Source organism: Teleopsis dalmanni, chromosome 2 (assembly GCF_002237135.1).
Source record: "Teleopsis dalmanni isolate 2A chromosome 2, ASM223713v2, whole genome shotgun sequence".
Classification (NCBI taxonomy): domain Eukaryota; kingdom Metazoa; phylum Arthropoda; class Insecta; order Diptera; family Diopsidae; genus Teleopsis; species Teleopsis dalmanni.
Genome location: NC_051847.1, coordinates 183134677 through 183157714, shown reverse-complemented (window position 1 = coordinate 183157714; position 23038 = coordinate 183134677). Strand labels below are relative to the sequence as shown.

Sequence of the window (23038 nt, the reverse complement as noted above, 5' to 3'; positions counted from 1 at the left end):
TTAGTTTTTATATATATAATACAATATTGTCCATTGCATTAAATAACATATATATGGAATGCTTTAGTAGTTGTAAATTCAATTTTTTAAATATCTGCTTTAGAAAAGGCTTATGTGAATTAGATAAACTAAAGCTTATACCTAAATTAGTTTTTATTATAAACTATAATAGTAGTCTATATAAACATCGTCGATGTTTCGAAGTTTGTTTGTCTTCTTTCTCAAAGCGGAGCAATATTATAACTACTCTTGAAAACATAATATGGTTACTTATACTGGAATCTATTTACTAATTTAGTTCTAAATAATAAACAATAAATTAAATACTTTACAATATTGTTCAGTCTTTATTTTTACAGTTGTTTTATTTATTATCTTTACTGTATTTTGTTCATATAACATTCCATTTCAGTACTAATACTATATATTCATTCATATTTTCATAGGTTAGTCAAATCTATTCTATGACACATCCTATACCAATATTGAGAGTTTTAACAAAAAAAAAATCAAGAAATGTTCATTTTCTTAACTAAATTCTCTTCCTCTTCCTCTTCCACAATCTTCAGCTTATAATCTGTTACTTTAAATTTTCTTATTTAAAGCGGCTTTTTATGTTAACCAGTTTTTGTTTTTGTAAATCCATTATTATTATTGTTATTAAACATAAAAGCCGGTTTCAGTCAACTAAAAAAATATCTCAAATCATATTTTCTAATGTTTGGGTTAATGAGTGAAGAAACTGGTTACGATCTGTGCGCCTAAAATGGAAGATGTCGTAATTGACTGTGCGGGTTTAACTGAAATTATAACAATGTTTGCATGCGTAAATAATTTATTATTGTTATTATTTTTTTACTTATTAAATTATTTCAACTGTTCACGCTTCTTCTTCTCACGAACTGAAGCGTACAAGTAACAAAAGAGCTTCAATTATTCGGTATGCGATGCGTGTTTCTGATAGTGGAAGTTAGCTTATATATAGTCATCCATATGTGGATGGATACACACGTATACAAACTATCGATGAACGTAATATGCATATAATTGGAGTTTATTATTTTATAATAATTAAAATTTTAACTGTCAATATTTAAAATCAACTAATTAAGATTTTGCTTATATTTTGAAATTAATTAAATAACATTATTACAATTATTAATACATATTAATATATGTACATATACATACTTCGAGTATGTATGTATAGGAAGTAATAAATTCAGAAATATTAAAAATAGTTATGTGGTATCATAATACAGAGTTAAAGTCTGTCTCAAGAGCTATTGCAGAATTAAAATTGAAGCATTCAATGAGTCAATTAAGTGTTCACTCTAATTAAGCTTAATTCCAAAGGGCATACACTTAAATATTAATAAAAGTGAAGTCTTTGAACTGAAAATTAAAATATTTTTATTAAATATTTAAAAAGAAGAGTTTAAAAGAGTAAAGACGTGGAGATGCGGTTGGTAATAAATACCTTGCAGTTCTCTATAATGTTAACATTGGGTTCTAAATACTACCCAGACCATATCCCTAACTAAAAGTAGTTATTTTCTAGTTGAAAAAAATATTCACTGATTAATGATTAGTAAATAATTTATTTAGTATAAAAATTGACATCTTTCTGAATGAATTCATTACTAAATATGTTTTTCAATTTAGATTTTATATAAGCAGTATGAATTCACTAATTAATATATTTAAGTAGCTTATAGCTCTTCGACTTTGCTTGATGAAACACGATTTAGTGTCTAAAGCACTTTTACTTAATAGTGTCTGTGACGACTTGAGTGATCCACTGTAACAAGATCTTCAGTGCATTATGATAATAAGTTATTCAGGTGGTTTTACAGCTCATAGCATTGCTTATTGTTTATCAATCAACTAGTAATAAGAATAATATATAATTAATATAAAATACTAATAAAAAATAAACCTGTCAATCGTATATATAAATAAAAAATTAAGTCAATACTATGGAATATGTTTTTCTTTTTAGTTAGTCTTTATGAACTTATAAGATATAAATATTAAAATATGTTTTGAAAAACATATGTAATTAAAAGGCAACATTCAAGATATCGTATTACTAATACCAAACTCTCATTCCAAATACTTCAGAATAGATCAAAATAAAGACACTAATTACATTGAGTCATCTTTCAAACATATCTGGTTCGTTTTTCTTGGACACAATAAACTTCAACGGAAATTGGTGAGCATCAATAAGTCTTTGTAGACGATATGAAAAATCTCTCCCTTAAGAGAAAAGAAGAGAAATTTGTTGATGGTAGCCTAAGGAGAAAATGTTTATCATTTTGTTTGTTGCAAATTTTCTAAAGACACGAAAAATGTTTGTTTACCTCTTAAAACCTCAATTTTTAAATTTTAACCAATTATTCTCAAAGACCCAGATATCTGAAAGATAACGAACTACAGATTTGAATTCAATAGTCAAAAGTATTGTTAATATATCTATACATATAATATGGCATATAGAAGATATTGGTGTTAGCCTTTCTTACAAGAAGTCGCAGCTCATTAACATCTATTATATTGACTTATTGTGTTGTCATAATTTTGAAGACGAATTGGTTATTTTAATAGAAACCACATTAGTATTGTGAAACCACTTGTAATTTTGATTAACCGGTAATATCTTCTAGATGAGTAAGAACTCTCTTCTTCCATCTTCAAGGCACAAGTACGACAGTACCATTTTAAAATATTTAATGTTAATATAGCCATTTTAAGTGATAGTAAGGACCACCTACATCTACTGGATTTGATGATATCGAAAATTATGTACCATTCCTGACAAGTTCATCGCCCCTACATTGCAGTTTAACCAATAAGTTTAGCGACCCCTCATTGAAAGTTCCAATAAATTCCGATATTAGCCTAGATATTAGGAGAACATTGGTTTTTTGGTTATCACTGAAAATGTAAATGTTCCTGCCAAAGATTTCATTGCGATGAATTTATTTGATAACGAGATTAATGACAGTAAACCGTGTTTGTAAAACACTACAATGATCATGTAGTTGGAAGGAACGTAAGCTAAGTTTTTCAGAAAATACACTCCCACTTCGAATATGGTAGATATCAATGTAAATACGGAGGCATTCGTTTCAATTCGCATTCACTCTGTTCCAGTTTTGACTTGTATATGATATTATATGTATTTATATTAATATATATATGTGCAATATACCATTAAATAAATCTTATCTAACTTTTAGATAACTAATTATAATTATTATCTTATTTTTAAACAGCACACACTTCACTTTTGTACGAGAAGGTATGTGTACTCTTCAACATAGCGGCACTGCAAAGTAATGTAGCGGCTGCACAATCGTTAGATTGTGATGATGGCTTGAAAATGGCATTGAAACTATTACAGCAAAGTGCAGGTATATTCCAGTATTTGAAAGGTGCTACACCAGCTGCCATTCCTTCGGAACCCACTCCAGATTTAACGCAAGACATGTTGACTGTGCTGCAAGCTTTAATGATTGCACAAGCGCAGGAAGTTGTTATACTGAAAGCAATCAAAGGTAAAAGTCTGATTTAATTATTTTTAATTAATTATTGCATATTTTAATTAAATTTGTGTCATTTTTACTTTTAACAGATAATATGAAAGATCAAATCATTGCAAAACTCTGCTGCCAGGCTGAAGAATTCTATGCTGATGTTCTACGTGCCATGCAAAAAGAATCTGTGCGTAGCTTATGGGATAAAGAATGGATACCAACTGTGGCTGGTAAGCAGGCTGGTTGTCACGCGCTGACGCAGCTCTATCAGAGTTTGGTCTGTCGCGCCTCTAAAAAGATTGGAGAAGAAATTGCGCGCTTACGGTCTGCAGTTGATCTATTCAAAGCAGCTCAAACACGTTCTGGCAACGCAACATACTTGGATGAATATTTTAACCGTGCTAAACGGAACCTAGCAGAATCTACAAAAGATAATGAGTTCATTTATAATGAAATGATACCGGACATAAGTACTTTGGCTGCACCAGGCAAAGCACAATTGGCCAAGGCATTGCCATTAGCATCGCCTATGTCTACTAACTTTAAAGATAAATTTGATAATTTGGTGCCTGTTGAACTACACAATGCTATAATGGCTTCTGATACGCGCAAGAATGAAATTGTCAATGCCGAAGTAATGAAATTACGTGAGGCAACGCAGACATTAAATGCGGTATTGGCAAGTTTAAATTTGCCAGCAGCTATAGAAATAACCGATGGCAGCAGTAGATTACCACCTTCTTTGCTGGATAAAGCACGTGATGTGCGCGAAAAAGGTGGTATTGATGGTGTGCAGTCATTGCTTAAAGAGTTACCAGAGTTGCTTAACCGTAATAAAGAAATATTGGATGAAACAGAACGTATGCTAGATGAGGAACGTGATTCTGATAATCAATTGCGTGCACAGTTTAATGAACGTTGGTCTAGAATCTCATCAGATAAATTAACTGAAATGTTCCGGACTAATGCAAAGAAATATCGTGAAGTGATATTCAATGCTATTGAAGCAGACAAAGTTGTGCGGCAGAAATTTGAAGCCAATCAAAAGGTAAATATATAATAAAATTATTTTAAAATAGTGATTGATTATTCTTTTTACTCAACATTTGTTCAAAGGGTATAAGCTTATTATCACTCTCACCAGAACAAATAAATCAAGCGGTACCGAGTGCTAATGGCACCGTCGATCCTAATTGTCCAAGTGTGCAAAAATTAAGAGCATTAATGGAATCTGTGGAAACAATAAAAGCAGAACGTGATGCTATCGAGTCAGAACTTAAAGGTGCGACGTTCGATATGAAACATCAATTTCTGCAAGCATTACAAAAGGATGGTGCAATAGATGAACCAGCGCTATCTCTTATGCGCATTGGTGAAGTATTAAATCCATTGCAAGCACAAGTAAAGGAAAGTATTGAACGACAACAAACAATAATTGCTGATGTACAACAAGGACATAATGAATTTATCAGTGAAACTGGTAATTGCGGTAGTTCACGCGATAAACTGTATCAAGAATTAGCTACAGCTTATGATAGCTTTATAGAGTTATTAGGCAATCTTAAAGAAGGCACTAAGTTTTATAATGATTTAACGCAGTTATTGGTTGTATTTCAAAATAAGATTTCCGACTTCTGCTTTGCACGTAAAACTGAAAAGGAGGAATTGCTTAAAGATTTGACAACAGAGTCGAGCAGACAAGCACCAGGACCAACACCCACACTACCATCCCATTATGCTTCAACATCAGGCAGTGGAAGTGGTAATTATTTTTCTTAAATTCGCTATTTAATAAAATAAGTATGAATAATTTTCTTGTGACTTACAGATATAACAGCACCAACTATTGCGCCATCTCCAGTACCTGCTGCCCCTACTGCGGCTTCAACAAATATGCCATATCCACAACAAATGCAAGGCATGCCAGTACCATATGGAGCAGCACCAAATATGCCGTATCCTGCTTATGCGCCACCACCAATGCCGCAAGGCTTTAATCCATATGCTACGCTTCCTTATCCAGGATGTAAGTGTATAAATCATAGTATATTTTTATATAAATTTTGGTTATTTAAAAATATCATATTTCAGCTGCTTACCAATACAGTGGTTTCCCACAAGGACCGCAACCGGGACATTATGGTACATACCCCGGCAGTTTTGCACATCAACAAGGTGGTTATCCTAACCAGAAACCACCAGGCTGGTAAACTAATTTCTGAATACAATTATCGAAAGCTTTTTTTTCTCACGAAAGTAATTATTTTTATTTTTTAAACAATTTTATATATAACATTAAATTAACTATAAATTATATATATAAATTTATATATCAAAAATGCACGTGATTATGTTGAGATATGAAAGCATTTAAATATAAGAATTAATAATCTGTTATGTTAATTGAATTGTGGTTAAAAACTTTTAAAATTATTTGGTATTAATTTAAATAAATTTTGTTGTTACAAATATAAAATTGTATTGTGTATTGTCGAATGTAAAGCAATTTGCAAGTATTTTGTTAAGAAAATTATATATTGAATTATTGAAATTATGATGAATGAAATTTAAATAAATGCATATTCACATATATAGTATGTATATAATTTTACATAATCAATCATTTAAAACTAAACTAAAGTAATAAGTTGGAATCTTAATTGAGCAACTCAGCTGCATAGCGTCTATAAAATTCAAGTTTTATTACTTTTATCACATTTGCACTGCATATGCTATTAAGCATAATTTCTTTAATCGTATGTAACGGTGAGTCACTTTCGTCCGCAAACTGCATGTCGAAGCGCTTAGCGTTCTCTGATATTAAGTCCATGAACGCTCCATCTGTCATTGTTGGCACTTTATATACATTTAAACCTTTTTCTGAATATTGATCAATTTCGGATTGTGGTAAATATTGATAATTGTGATAAGTTTCATTCTCTTGACTGCTATTGTTATCATCTAAAGCCGAAGCTTTATCTAATAACCATTTCATTTTATTCCATAATATATCCTGTTCTATTGTCTCTGATATCTTAGGATTAATCAAATATGAATATATTAAAAGCAAAATACTTTTTGTAAGTTTTTACCTGATTTGGATTAAATATATATTGTGCTTCCGGTAAAAACATGTCCTTAACAGAACTTTCCATGATATATTTGACTATAGCTTCTTCAAGTTGTATTTCTATGTCCTTTTTAAGTGAAACCCAATAGTTCACGCTCAAGCAGGTTTCAACTGCTTCTGCATAATGCCACCAATGATGTGGAACTATAAGTACATCTCCTGGATTCAAAATACATCTATGTGCATAACTTTCGAGTTTTTTAAATTGTGAGATATTTCGCAAATCTGGAGAGTGAAAGTTTTCTGTACAATAAACACTTGATTCCTCATATGGTATACGTGTAGATGTTAGTGGAGTATTCGGTGGGAAGAGTAACCAAGATTTGCTATCAAAAATAAAAATATATATTTATTATCGTTAATAAGCAATTTGTTTATATTTGTTATATCTTATAAACGTTTAAGTTGATCGATTTTTTTTTTTTGGAGGGGAGAAGGACGCTTATTCGTTTCTGATGACGGGTAGTTTCGGGACGTAGGGCGCACGTGGAACACTGAGCGCAAATAATGATCTGTTTTGATACCATGGATTAGTTTGAACGCCAGCCCTTAAGTATAAGCTGACAGGTAGAAGTTCGAAACATTTAGTGAGTGAGTTACATCTCTTTGATAAGGTGCAATACTTTTCATTAAAGTAATATGGAATCAATATAAGAAGTTAAAAAACTTGACAATTTCTTCTTTGGCAGTTCTGTACTTTAGTTAGAAAAGGAACCTAAATATTTTCAAGTTTCACTTAGCAAATAATCGGCATTAACGCACGAGGTGAAATTCAGTTTTCTTACAGTCGCAACCTAGAAAAAGGCATTAAATGAGAGGAAGACGTAAATTGTCTCAAAAACTATTAAACTTATAAAATTTTGATTTATTGATTTATTTAGTCAATCGCTTCATCGATTACTGTAAAGTCAGCAATTGCGCTTAACTCACATAAGCGATACCTAGGATACATTTTAGAAAGAGATCTCTTTATATTGTTAATTAGATGTGAGAGAATCTTATGTTATATCTGAAGGTTGCTATTTTGTAACAGTGAAATCGATTGTTTGAAAAGAAGTCTTCTTTATATCAAGTCAATTATTCCAAAATCTTTTTAAACCATGTAATCGTTTCTTGCATTGGTCCGATAACTATCATCGTATCATTTTAATATAATATGTTAACCGGATCATTGATTACTGCAGAAAAAGATATAGGTTCATTTAATTATTACTTCTTATCATATATTGAAGTAGACAAATCATATATTCACTAGAGATTTGATATTTCTTCAAATGAGCTAAATATATGTTTAAGATTATTAAGTCGTTCTATGGAACTGTTTTGTTTCTTATAAAGTGATGTACTAAAATATCATAAAGGTCTTAAGCAACTAATAGACTGCAAAAATATCTCTTTTAAAATAATATGAGAATAATTTGAAAAATGGACTGGAAAGAGCTTGATATCCATTCTGGTACAAAATCTACACAAAGTTCCATTTTGGACTAATTCGATATCGAAATCAAAATGATTGCATTGTAATGAAAGAAAAAACAACTAATCCATATCATTTAAACCCACCCCATAGAGTGCTTTATTAACCCTAGTTCTGCTTTCCAGTTTATCACGAAACAATACCATCTCTACCCTTAAATAAGGGCAATCACTAAGTACTTTAACAACTAGAAGCTGTAAATTTGCAGTCAAATATAATAAATTTATTTATATTTACCTGCCATAAACTTGTACAACAATGTTACAGCCATAAGTATCATAATGGCATGGTGTGTTTGCACCAGGCGAACACAACCATAAATTTACGTCGCCACTGGACTTTGGAAAACCAAAGCATTCGAAATTGACACCTTCTGTGCAAACGCTTGGCAATTCGTTTGCTCTTTTGTACATAAGTGCAGCCCAAAATTTCTGTTCCGTAAGAAAAGTGTTTGCGAAATTTTCGGCTGTGATCTTTATAAGTTCATAGTTGCGTTCCCATTGCGGCGTAGCATCGCGATGTGTCATGCAACTGAATGTTTGCTGATCTCCTCCAGTGGCCGCATCAAACTTTTGACACCACTCAAGAAAGCTGCAATCAAATGCTTTCCAATTATGTTTGAAATTGCGTAAAACAACAGGTTCGTGCACATTTAATATTAATTCCCGCAAATATTTTCGCTCTTCACATTCTGTTTCAGTGACTCCTTCGGCCATAACTAAAAACTTACTGAAACAATTTGTATATTTCACAAATGTAAACAATTTAAATGATGTAAATGTTTATATTGCAAAATTCTTTATTAAAGCGCATAAACCCTATTGCCAATCGGCAAAAATTGTACACACCAAACAATTCACAGTTTACAATTCTTATCACTAAAGCAGTGAACTGTCAAAGTGATAGAGAAAGTGACAACAGCTGCGCGAACAGTGTTGCACAGTGGCAATATGGTGATTTCAATGAAATTGGTATAAAACTGGTATAATATAATATTAGACTGGTAGATAATAAATTTCGTGCAATAAAATAATATTATAATGACGATTGTTAATTTTTTTAATTTAAAACCTATTTATATAATTTATGTTAACATTCATAATTACTTTATTATTGAAATAGGATTATTTTTATATACATTTATATATATTTTTACGATTGTGATTTTACTAATCCAGCTCGCTTTGATAAAAACATAGTAATTTGCTATTTTAATTTCAATTTAGTTTCAAATTTGTAGAAAACGGTACTTCTCTTAATGGTATCTAAAGTAATTTATTAGATGATTTACAATAGATTACAGTTTTGATAATTTTGTTGTTTTAATTTTTCCAGTTTTATTAAAGATCCTATCTATTGTACCGGACACTTTAATGATTTATGTACACTAATATCCTTCTTTAAGAAGGAAGCAATTGTCACACCACAATAGTCTTCAGATTTTGTCTTGATTCCCATCAGTGAATCTTCTAATACAAATAGAAGCAGATGAGTTCGCTCACAGATTCTAGTTTCTATCAGTCTAGTTTTATTGCATGATCACACTTTGCAATAGAATAACGCAACCAGGTCAAGGGCTAGTTTCTTGCAGTATTTTGGTGGCATCAAATCAGATTCTCAACAACAGTAGTTTCAAACAAACAATACATAGTTATATTGTGAAGGACTACACTAGGTTAGTTCTACCATAGAGTTTTCCCTATTGATCTTATTTGTTTGTATTCAACGTAGAGACACCTGAGTATATCTTGTAATATTTTGCTCGTTTTTTTTAAATAAGACGAACTGATTAAGTTGATCAAAAATGGTTTGTGGGACTATTTCTTTTTATCCTATTACAAAAATATCGAATTAAAATTATTCATATATATATCCTCTTTAATTTATATGTTTTTAATATTTTGTAGTTCTATGTAGTTCTATATATAAAAAATAGATGATATTTGTTTGCAATTCGCATTAAAATGAAATTTTGCTTAAATTAACCGATGTAAATGCCACAAATGCGAGTAGTGGGTGTGTTTGCCTTCTGGTCATTAAGTTTAAAACATTTTAAAAAATGATCAGTAGTCGGTTAAATGTGGTATGCGCTTGCTTTGTGACATGTAACATCGCACAAAAGGTGCGCTCTTAGCAGTCAAAGATATTTTTCTTGGTAATTGGTATGATACGTTCATGTTTTTGCATTTTTATTATTTCTATAGGTAATGATTTTTGTGTTCTTATCGGAAAGTTCCAAAAGTGCGGTCAGCAGCATATTAATGCGTTTATAGCGTCCTCATGTTTATATTTTATGCTAAGTTCTTTGTTATTGTTTATGGGTTCAACATATGGCGACAGTCTCAAAAGACGGCGTCTTAAATTATTCTCTAGTCACAGTTGCGTGAATGTACATCTAATTATGAACGCTACATTTCTGGTTGGATTATTTGTGGTATAGTACGTTTAAGCTTCATCCAATCAGTTCTCGGTATATGCTCTGAAGCTTTATTATTCAAAAAGGAAAACATTCATTGAAAGGCGAACTAAAAAAAGTGCAGTGATGAGAAAATCAATATAAAAGGAAATATAATAGAAAATGATATCGATGAACAACTTAGTGAACGTTAAACATTTGAAAAAATGTCCATATCAACAAATATAGCTATTGAAACGTTAAAAGAGTGCAATTAATAAGTTAATAAAGAAATACCAAGTCTTATTGAAAATTTCAAAATCCAAATAAGGTTCTCAGTTAAGTAGGTGTGGAGTAGACTACTGGGAGGATTATGAGCCGGTTGCTACTCCCTAATAAAAAGAGAAAAAGGAAGAAAAAAGACATATATACATGGAAAAAATAAAACCACTGACACAAGAATAGGATATTTGAAAAAATGTCAAAAAATTAGTAAGCAATTCTGATATTTAGTTTTCAGAATTTTCTTGTGATTATTTTATGGTTCCATCACTTTAACTATGGCTCCATCGTAGATCAAATGATATCAAACTAGTTCAGATTGTGGATTAATTAAACTTAAGACCTCAATATAAAATAGTACCACTCTAAGAATTAAATAATTTTCCTGTGACAAATTCTAGATTCAATGGAGTACAAACCAGGACAAATGTTTGGTATTACTTATAGTATAGGAATACGAGAATATATTAACTCTAGTTTACCTTATCAATTGTACATTCTAAGCGAAGTTTGTTTCCTTCTTTCGTGGTAAAAAACTATCTATACTATCAAAGTCCATGAACAAAAAGTTACTTTAAAAAAGGGTGGACTATACTTTAGTTTAGGTACTATTCAGTCATGTAAATGAGAAAAGAGCTTTAAGTGCTTGTGAAGAGTGATAAGAAGTTGAATGAAGGGTGTTAGTCTGTTTATTTGTAAAAGAGATTACAGCTATAACTTTTGATCTAGGTTGATTAAATTTTGGTGTACAAACATATCTCAATTTATATTCGATTATTAGACCATTTTTTATTATTTTATTTAGTATCACATATTAAAGATTCTCGAAAATTTGTGTTGTTTAGTAATAGCGCTTAGATACTATATATAATTATAAAATTACAGTAGAAAAATTAAGCGCATTTGGCTATCTATTTATGTTTCCGATGTACACGAATTATAAGTTAACCTGTCCTGTTTGTAACTATGTACAGTACAATAGGTGTCCTAAAATTCTTAACAATAATATAGTTTTTGTAAACATATGATCCTTCAATTCATTCTTGGAAGAGACGAAATGTTTAATCTCTAAAGCACCTCTCCACTGTTGTTCATTAACAATTTCATTCGGATTATAAGTAATTGAACACATTCCTGATATTTTTTGGAAAATAATACGGTAAATAGGTAATACGTTAAGTAAGTACGCTCAATTTCTTTAAAAACTTTCAAGTTTTTTAAAGCTATAGGGGAACAATTTTTAACTTTATAGCTTTTTATTAAAACAAAGTATTTAATATTTATTATAAATTAAATTATAATATTTATAAAAATAAATTACTATACAGCTGGATTTAAATAGAATCAAAGAGTATATACACATAGAGTGTGCATCACTCAAAAAATCTTAAAAATGAAGTGAGGGCAATTTCACAAAAATCGGTCGCAGAAATCGGGGAAATAGTATTTGAGTTATTTTTGTGTCATATGGACTCGTTGTGACTCAATTTTTAATTTTTCAGCTTTAACATGCGGGAGAGTTTGGAGTGTTTAAGCATTTTGTACTTAATGAGTTTTAAAGCAATTTGTATTGCTTTTCTGCGCTCTGAACTACAGTTGTTGGTATTTTTATGTAGAAAGGTGCATTTAACAATTGAGAAATCAAGAACAGCAACTAATGAAAATATCAAAGCAATAAATGTCTGCAAAAATACCAAAAAACTTATTTTTTGTTCACAATCCATTTTTTTTCCTCATTATAGAATTTTCTGTAAAACCGAAATTTTTATTTTCAAGTTTAACTGAAACACATTTGTGTAGAAGTAAACAGCACAGAATATTTTGTAAATTATTGTATGTTATTCGCAACTTCATGAAATTTTGGCGAAATTCAGATTTCGTACAATTTTGGCGAAATTTGAACCCTTATAATTTTATATCTACTAATTGAAAAATTATCATTTTTTATATTTTTTACAGCTTAGGATATTGTTACCATTTTTAAATAAAAACATGTTTAAATTTTATTAACAGTAAAATTTGTAATGAACCTAATTTTTCCTAGCCGGGGTAGTTCTCAGCCTAGTCCAAGGTCTTACAAAAAAATTTATATTCGCGGGGACCCAGCGTTCCACTAATGTAATTTCCACCGTTGAAGTAAGATACCGTACAACAAATTAATTATTTTAGAATTCAAGTTTTTTTCTTTATTGAACAATTTGTAATATATGTATAACAATAAATGTATTTTAAAGGAAAAACAAATTATCAAATAATATCTTTACAAATACTCGTAGATAATAATAAGCAAATAATATTTAACTGTTTTCAATTTAAAAAAAAAAACAAAATTAATTAATCATATTTTAAGTTTAAAGTTTTATAAATGCAATTTCGTGTTCACTTAAATACAACAAAATTTATAAAAATTCATAAAGTATTTTCAAATAAAAGTATAAGGGAAGAAGAATTTCTATTAAGCGTAGTCGTGTGAAGATTACTTTGGTATTTTACTTAGAATTTAAAACCGTTGTAGATACATCTGGTTTTAAAAAAAGCACTATAGAAGTTGCATTGGCAACTGCACATTTCATACAAAAAATTGATCGAATATTTGATTGTATGAATAGCTGTTCTTTATATGCTGACAATTCTTTTAGATCAGCAATCCAATTAGAAAATGAAAGTTTTAATTTTATTAAATACTTTCTAAATTATATTAAACAGGTGTCTTTAGCAGATACATCAAAGAAAGTGTTTTTTTTAGAAGGACTGCAACTCAGTTTACAAGCTGCTTTGTTATTAGCAGATGACATTTTAAAGTCCTCAACTGAAATTTATTTTTTAATGACAAAGCGTTTAAATCAAGATAGTCTTGAAAATATTTTTGCAATTCTTCGTCAAAAAGGTGGCAATAACTCAAACCCCACAGCAAGTGAATTAAATAATATTTTAGCGAAAGTTATGACTTGTAAAATTATTCAGTTAAGTTATGTAGCCAATTGTGAAATAAGTGAGGATAATGATAACAAGTGCCTTGATGATGTGCTTTCTTCTTCTTTGATAGAACTCGATGAAAATAACTCTAAGGTGTCTAGTAACTGTGCAGTAGAAGCCTCCTCTGATCTAGAGTGCAATGACATCGAAAATTGCATTATATCAGATGCATTTTCCAATTCAAAGAATATAAATATTGATTTATTGTCTTTAAGATACACAATAGGGTACGTAGCTAAAAAAATACTTTCAAAACTAAATTGTGAATCTTGCAATATAAACTTAAAAAAAAGGGATGAAATTTTGACTGCTCCAAGTGAGCTTTTCATCTACTACAAAAATTATAACTCTCTTTCAAATTTCGGTAACCTGTTTGCGCCATCAGAAAGTTTTTTCAATGTTTCTTGTAAACATGTCGAGGTTTTTAAAAATGTATTCAAAAATAAACCAGATGCAATTGGCATTAAAAGTTTAATAATAGAAATGTGCAAGAAAAAAACCCCTCAGTGGTTTAATGGGTTCTGTAATGAACATCTAATCCAGCTTCTTGATTTTTTAATTCTGCTTTTACTTCGTAAGCATTGCTTGTGGGCCTTAGAGAAGTCTAAAATCTACAAACATTTCTAAAATGAATATGAAATATGTTAGCTCTACAATTCAAGTTAGCACTTAATACAAGATCAATTAATACAACTCTTATTAACAATAATGTAAAAGAACTTAGCCAGAATTTAGTCATAAAAATATATAGTGAATTTATATTTTTTTTAAATGTTAAGAATAAGAATATTATTTAAATAATTTGTATTATTAAATAACCAAACATTGTAAAATAGATAATTATATTTTTAGAATTAATTAAGTTAAGCAAGTGTCAAATTAGCGAATATTATATAAGTACATATTTTACATTCTTAGAATTAAATTAAATTGTAATATTGCAAATATTAGTAAAATAATAAAGAACAAAACATATATACAAAATAGTTTAATAAACGAAATATGAACATATTTAAATATACATACAAATTAAAGAAAACGAACAGAGTATAAAATGCATATATGTATATACATATGTTTTTATGTCCAAATGAGCATATTTATAACCAAAAGAGCGGTTGAGTGTGATAATGTGCACATATCAATGAAAATACAGTCTCTTTGCACACATATAGTAAAAGGACTCAAATATTGAGTAATTCCTGGGTTTTTAAAAAACCAGTAGAACAAAATTTTTGTGACTGATATTTTGTTCGACATGCACACTCTATGTGTATATACTCTTTGATAGAATCTAATTTGAGGTAATAAAAAATTTTAATGTAAGTATTTTACAATGTTAAAAAGTATTTACTTTCATTGCTTTCACTTCGTTAGTAAAAATATCCGATTAATTACATTAGTTAATTAATAAACAAATAAATCAACTGAACAAATAAATTAACTATAAAATTAAAAATTAAGAAGTATTTAATATATAACGTTAATGATTCTTTTACTAAAATATAATAATAATGAATTTCTATCAATTCTTGCTTTGAAACGAGTTTAAATTTCTCATTAATTCTTTGCAAATTTGCATAAAATTATAAACTAAAAATTAAGTAATGAAAAAACAAATTAAAATCTAAATTATCCATTTTATCATGGAGTTTTTATTTAACTATGAAAGGCAGATTTTCTAAGCTGCTTAGTTTAATTATTATCCACTCTCGCCACGGATCTTAAACGCATTCGCGACGCCTTTTTCAGTTGTGCCGTAAAATTAACTAATAACATTTCGAGATATTATGTGGAGAGGTGATTACAATGGCTATCAAAGCTTAGCTATTTTAAGTGTTGGAAAAGTAATCTATTTTCAGGCTTATTTCAGGTTCCATGTTTTAGGTTAATGGCATGCAGTTTTTGCAGTTATTGCAGATTTAGGTTATGTTTAAGTAATTAGTTATCCTTTTAAATTTTATTGTGGATAAGATGGAATAAATGAAATATTTAGGAAGTTTCTGTAAGTAGAAAGTTTATAAAATTTAAAAAAATATTTCTGTGGGAAAATCGAAGACATACTTAACAAGATTTAAGATGCTTATATCATTATGCTTATATCATTATTAGAATTATTTAGATCATTAAATAAGTCTCCAATTTGACACATGAATGAGAACATTGTAGACAAGCCCATATGATTTGTGTAGATCAGTATTCTTTCAACGATACCAATCAAAATTTCAGGATACTCTGAATAATTCACAGATTACAGTAGTTTTGGTGATTCGACTTTGTAATTCTTAAAATTATGTACAAAAAAAATTAAGGTATGTTAACTGAATATTATTTTATTATGGACCGTTGTTTCAGAAAATGAAAAAAAATAGTTTTAAAATATAGTAAATTGAAGTCAGTCATATGACACCTTATATCAGAAGGTAGTGCATTATATTACACAAAAATTGAAGCACACGTCAGAAGTGGGTGCTGAGTTTTCTCTTACCAGACGAAAAACAAGAAGTCACAAATCGATGGAAACAATAATTAAATTTTTACATTAACCATGCTCTCCAGATCAGACCTCCTACGGTCGGAAAAAAATTGGATCTAATGAAGAAGCAATTGTAGAACTCAGAACTATTTCCAGAGCACCATCGAAAAGTGATGAAATAAATGTATCACTCTTAAAAGAGAATATGTTGGCGATTAAAGTCGAATTAAAAAAAAATGAGTGTTTCTTGAATAGATCGGAGGTTTTTTTTAATTATCATTATTGCAAATATAAGGATAAATAATATTTATTTATTTATTGTCAAACACAAACAAATAATAAAGAGTATTTAAGAACACGCTGATAGATATAGCGTAGGATCGATAATAGAACACAACACTGCCTAAAATCTGTATCAATGAAACCCATAAATTATTGATCGTTGCGTTAGGGTAACGAAAATAAAGAGTTTATAGAATAATAGTAATAAAATAGTAATAGAAATAGGAAAGTACAATCAGTATTGAATTGCGAAAGAGAGGCTTTATCTAGATTGGTATTACCTAATATATGTTAGATGCAAAACACAGTTTAGTAAAGGAAGATGACTAAGGAATTACGGTTTGAGGATGTTTAAAGATAATGCTGATGATGAGAAATTATCTTGAACTATTGGTATCCAAACTGAGCTATTTTTAGTTACATTTTCTAATAAAAGTTTTTAAATATTATTAAAGACCAACCAAAGGTATTGATCATTGTTTTAAAGGACATTTCTTTAGTTAAATTCCAAAATTTATACGTTATATTAAAACTGTTCTATTTTCTGTGGAATAGACTGAGTGTATAGTTAATAAAATGCCGTTATACATCTTTTTCATATACTTTTTAATATAATTATTTTGTTTTTATTATAGTATAATTTTTATATTTTTATTTTGGTTTTTTTTATTTAACTCTTTTTTATTTATGGTACTTTTACTAAATGTTTTTAAAAATATTACAAAAATTATTCTACCATCTTAAATAATACGATTTAAAACACATTAAACATTATTCTAAATTCATAAAAAATTTTATCAAAATTGTTTATGTAATAAAATTTAATAATCTTACTGAAATGCGATATAGAAAAACTATATTTAATGTGTTTATGACAAATGCTTAAAAAGTCATTAAAGTCATTAAAGCCTCTTAATGTGACCCATGTCAAGCATTACCAATAAATAAAAAATTTAAAGTTCAATGAACGAAAGTAAAAACTAGTAAACATACTCGTTTGTGTGTAACTTCGAAATATACGAGTATAAGCACATTGTTCTTCAACTTGTACCGGTTGCACTGTCCGTAGAATCCTCTACAATTGCTCTTCATACATTATTATTTTTTCGCTCCATTTTTTGTTTCGGTTAACATTCCGGTATATTTAAAAATAAATATGTTGATTCGGTTTCGCTGTTTCGGTTCAGCTCCGAGTGATTATATATTATATATATATTGTTTATGATTTTTTAAAATTATGTTATATATTATTTTTCAAAATCATAACTAAAGAACTTATACAATAAAAAAATAGGCTTCCATGTTTTAAAATAAGACCCGGTTGTGAACTTCAGCTTATAATAAAGTTTTCACAATTGAAGCAATCTGCCATACAGAACTCTGAGGAGCTGAACTCAAATAAATAGTTTTTACATTAGTTTTAGCTTTCAGTTCCGATATAAGACAGCATTATTAAATACATGCAAAGAAAATATATCTATTACTTTTACAATTAAGTCGTAGATTTCATATATATTGTATATCATATATCACACTATATATGAAATTGACATATGTGAATATATATATATAAATATGTATGTATATATACCACGAAAATGAATGAATTTCCACCATGTATCTGAATTGAATCTGAAAGCAAATAAGATCTAAAATTTAAAACCAATTATATCTAAATCTTATTATTGCTGCTTTGTGTTTCTTGCTAGCTATATTTCTGAGTACCATATCACATATCAACAGTTATACTTGTCTCTTATATGTATCACTTTATAAATTTCAAAGTAAGTGAATAGAATCAATGCTTGCTCCCCAGAAGCTAATGTTTGGGGTGTGTAACATATCTAGTACCAATGATATAAATAAAAAACAAATGAAAAATGCGGCAGCTTGTAGGCAGAGTAACATGTTAAAGACCCAAAGGTGTTTGGGACGCTTTATTTGTTTAACTCATGTGTACTAGAATTATAGCACATACCTTCTGAATTCGAAATGCATTAAGCTCTAAGGATAAGTTAATTTTAAATAAAATAATATTAGAGATTTTAGATGTTCAGAACTCCCTGTTAGAATGTGTCGTGTGTACTAGAACTACATCACATACGATCTAAATTCAAAACTCACTAATCTCTGATATAAAAACACATTTCAAAATAATTTTTATTGTTGATAGCTTTGTGTCTGTAATATAGCTTTAAGCTCTTCTCAAATGCTCAAAAACACATATTACAAAATCTATATAGACGTTCAGCGTTATCTGGAATTGTTAGGAATCAATAGGTCTATGTGTTGTTTGCAGGCAATATTATTTACTGTCAATACAAAGCCATAGACCCTAATGGTTATAGTGCAGTATGGTGTATATTATGAAGCATTATACTAAGTGCCAAATGTAAAATCCTAAAAGCGTCACAAGTTTATGTTCTAAATATTGATTAGAATTTCTAACATTGAAATAATATTAATTATATTAATAATGATATGATGAAAATAATTTACTGGATTCTAAAATTTGTCATAAAAACTTAATACCTTCTGCTCAAAAAGTATCCGGATTTTGTTGTTTGTTAACTACTCTTTAAGTAATAGATCTTTTTAAAAATTTTTTTTTTTGTTATGTTGGTACACCCTTTCTTGACATATGGTACAAATTTGAGCGCCATCTGTCAATTTGTTTACAGCAGCTGTTAATGTGAGATTACCTCAAGTGTATTTAGCGATTTTTACTATGGAAAATTCTTGTTGTACGCGATTTTTTGACCAAACACGGCACCACTGTCATCGTTCAGGCACCATATTTGCCAGATCTGGATCCGTGCGACTTTTTTCTATTCCCGAAACTTATATTGCCCCTTCGTGGTAAGCGTTTTGAGTCGATTGAATCGGTAAAAGAGAATTCGCTGAAGAAACTAAAAGCCATACTTTCACGGGCCTACGAAAAGTGTATGGAAGATTGGGTTAAGCGTTGGCATATGTGTATCGCTTCAGAAGGAGCATATTTTGAAGGAGATAAAATTTGGAATAAAATTTAAATTTGTGTTTTTTATTTACAAAATCCGAGTACTTTTTGAGCAGAAGGTACAATCTAATAATATAATATAATCATAATATAATCTCTTCAATTTCCCCGTCGTTTCTGTACTAATCAACTATTTCTGATATACAATAAAGATGATTAATATGCAATTCAATGCATTTAATTTAAGTTCTGCCTTTATATATAACAAAAGGTGAGCTTTTAATTTAAGATACATTTTTTTTAAGTAGCGCCACTTTTTAAGAAAATATTGCAATAGGGCGGAGATGAATGATGAGGAAAACAAATTTATGACTGGTTACGCTTTTGATAACAACATAATTATGGTAACAATAATAATGATGTTTACAAAATCGGCTCTAAATATTCCATACAAAAGAATAATAAAACTATTGTAAGACTGGAGTGAGTAAAAAAATTAAAATCAGAACAAATTTAAATTTTCGCTTGCATGACTCAAACTAGAAGACAATGCGCCTCTTTAGAAATCTTTAGAAACGCAATCTAAATTTTTTGAGAATACAGTCAAATAACGGTTTATATGTGTGTAAATATATAATGTTTGTTAAATTTGAGAAAAACATATTCTTAAATTTATTTATATATCTGTCTAATATGTCTGACTGCCTAATATTCACATTTGTCTTACATTTGTCTGTCTCATATCCGTATGTCTGCTTGTCTTGAATCTGTATGTCTTGAATCTGTATGTCTTCATATCTTTACATGTAAGTTCATTTGCTTCAGTCTTGAATTAAAGTCACACTTGGATGAGCTCCACTAAGAACTTAAGCCTACAATAAAGTTATATAATTTCTAAGAGTTTCTTTGAGAATTACTAAAATTTTTGTAGTTCTTCTAGAAGTTGGTTCCGCTCTTTAAACACGTGCTCTACAAATACGATTTGGACTAGGTTTTATCACATTTTTATGACAATTTTTATTTAAAGCAATTAAAGTGTCATAAATTTAGGAAAAAATATGCATTTAAATTCATTTTTCTTTAAATCTATAAGCAACTAAAAATAATTATAGGGCAATTATTACAAAAATGCCTTCAATTAATTCATTGCATCTGTGAAAGAAATTACAAAAGTTTGGGAAACTTCTTCGTTTCTTTATTTGTATATATCATTGTTTTGGGAATCAGAATTAGAATTGTTAAAGTCATTAGAAGTCATAACATTTATGATTTTTTTCATATAACATTTTTTCTTGTGTATCTAATATGCGACTGAATTGCAACCTCTTAATAAAGATAACCATTTTGTCAAAAAATACTTTTTAGATCCTTCATACTACCTTGAATAAAAGTATTCGTAACATTCGACATTATTTACAATGTGAAGGAGACTTTGAATGCCTCATAAAGTGATCTGATCAACTTCATTATAAAATCCATTTAAAAATATTCGTCTGCTTGTCTGTTAAGGTAAATTAGGTCTAAAGGACACCCATTGTTAAGAAAACTATTGCCTATTGTGATGTTTTTAAAGTCTTCAGGAGAAGAAGAGCTACATAAAGAAGAATCAAGACATTTATTTAATCACTTAGTATGTTTTATTATAATCTATAATAAAATAATCTGAAATTGGTGTAAAGGCTACTCATGCAGAAAAGTATAAATATTGAAGAGCATAAGTCCTACCTGTGGCAAACTTTCGAAACTAGCAGACAAAAATATGAATTATCAAATAAATTATTTTTAAAAGCACTAATATGCAACAATATAGCACTAAAAACAAATGATAGCATATCGTGCAAGTATCGTGCATACACTTTCGGGATGACATATTAGTTTATTTTCATGTACATATATACACATATTGTATAAATTATTTGTTTAATTGACCAGCGTAATTAGATACCTAAGCTAGACATAGAATTACGAAGGTTTGAAAATAAATACATGTATTTTATGTGGCAAGATTTTAAAAGATAAATGTGATTTTTAAAAAAAATTATCTTTAAGAGCACTAATATGCTACAAATTAGTTATAAAATGAGTGATAATTTGTATAGGAAGACTTTATATAATGTTCTATTAAAAGAATAGTATACTTTAATGGAAATATATATAATAATCTAAATTGCATTTTAAATTAATAAAATCCGGAAAGCTTTTGTCCTTTTACCAATAAAGGAGCTTTAACCTAAACTAAATGGGCTTAGAGAATGGTAGAATAGTTTTACACACGGTTGCCACTTGAAAATTTTTTCCTGTACCAAAATTGGTTTAAAAAGGTACCATTTCTGTAAAAAAAAATTTTGGACCTTTTTATTTTTTCGTTCTGTGTTTTTCATAGTGTTATAAATGAACAAAATATAAAATAGTTCAAAGTTGCATTTATAAAAAAAATTAATTGGAAATATCCACAATAAAGTTGGGTCGTCAAAAATGTACCATTTCTTGAACATGAGTACCAAACGAAAAAAAAAGTACCAATTTTGGTACTAAAGTACCATAAGTGGCAACCGTGGTTTTACAATCTAGTAAATGAGACTTCTAAATACGTTCTTTGTGAACGTACGTCAATATGAGGATACTGAAAATTTAGATATAATTTTGCTTATTATATTCTATGGGTTAAAATGATTGATTTCGATATAAAAGCATATAATGTCATTGTAATATAATAAAGTTTTTATAGATAAGATTCTAATTAATAATGAGGTAATATTTTTAATTTTTATTATTAATTTAATTGATTTGAGACAGCAATATTTGAATTATACTGTGTTTACACAGTATGTGCTTATCAGACACGAATCCAAGAGAGGACTTCTGCAGCTGAAATGCTCTGCGAATTGAACCCATAAACTATATGCTCACATATACCTATAACAATAATGAAAAAGTATTATCTACAGTTAAAACCGCCTATAAATTAAGGTGTGAACTATAGATGGCTCCACACGCGTAGCCGGGAGAAAGAATTGTTGGGCTGTAGTCCACTCTCAAAATAAATTGAAGGGCTATATGTTTATAAATCTATATTTATTATTAATGTATTATAAATTTTAAATAAGATAATAATTTTTTTTTTTAGATATTATATAGAAAAATGTTCGATATAAAACTATCAAATCCCCTCAAAGTAAGTGTCTAACGGGCCATGTGCTCGTATATGATGTGTGTGAATATTGCATGAGAAAAATAAATATGTTACTTAAGAATACTTTCTTTGTTCAATCACTTGACGTTATTGGCTTCATTATGTTACAGTTGAGATGAAATTTGGGCTTAATTAATAGATCAAAAACTTTGTCTTCGAAGCCAAATGCGATGCACTGATAACTTTGCACATACGTGCAAAATATCTATTTGTTTAGATACGTAACCTGGCTTACATTGTGACCGAAAGGTTTTCGGAGGTTCTCATTTAAAATTCGCGCGCTGTATATTTTTCGATATTTTAAGTTTATGTAGTTTGGCAGCACT

The 23038-nt window shown here is 29.1% G+C and overlaps 2 protein-coding genes across 2 annotated transcripts; one reads left to right on the top strand and one right to left on the bottom strand.

Moving 5' to 3' along the window:
• Positions 1 to 3277: 3277 nt before the first annotated feature.
• On the top strand, positions 3278 to 5846 carry LOC119676329 (programmed cell death 6-interacting protein-like; the record flags this gene model as incomplete). The annotated part of the gene is made up of 5 exons (XM_038087569.1): positions 3278 to 3563; positions 3641 to 4590; positions 4659 to 5304; positions 5371 to 5568; positions 5634 to 5846. Coding segments are annotated over 5 exons (2199 nt in total), but the record flags the coding sequence as incomplete, so codon positions are not given.
• A 103-nt stretch (positions 5847 to 5949) lies between these two features.
• Positions 5950 to 9018, bottom strand: LOC119679125 (HSPB1-associated protein 1-like). The gene is made up of 3 exons (XM_038091311.1): positions 8387 to 9018; positions 6635 to 6998; positions 5950 to 6576 (listed from the first exon to the last, which is right to left on the bottom strand). Exons 1-3 carry the CDS (start codon positions 8863 to 8865, stop codon positions 6199 to 6201), a joined length of 1221 nt encoding a protein of 406 aa, XP_037947239.1. The 5' UTR covers positions 8866 to 9018; the 3' UTR covers positions 5950 to 6198.
• Positions 9019 to 23038: the final 14020 nt, after the last annotated feature.

Bases quoted from the DNA above. Each gene is read 5' to 3' on its own strand.
- LOC119679125 (XM_038091311.1), bottom strand. From the start codon at position 8,865: ATGGCCGAAGGAGTCACTGAAACAGAATGTGAAGAGCGAAAATATTTG. The intron at 6,999-8,386 runs GTAAATATAAAT...TATTTTTGATAG, and splicing joins GTTGTACAAGTTTATGGCAG to CAAATCTTGGTTACTCTTCC. The intron at 6,577-6,634 runs GTAAAAACTTAC...ATTAATCCTAAG, and splicing joins ATATATTTAATCCAAATCAG to ATATCAGAGACAATAGAACA.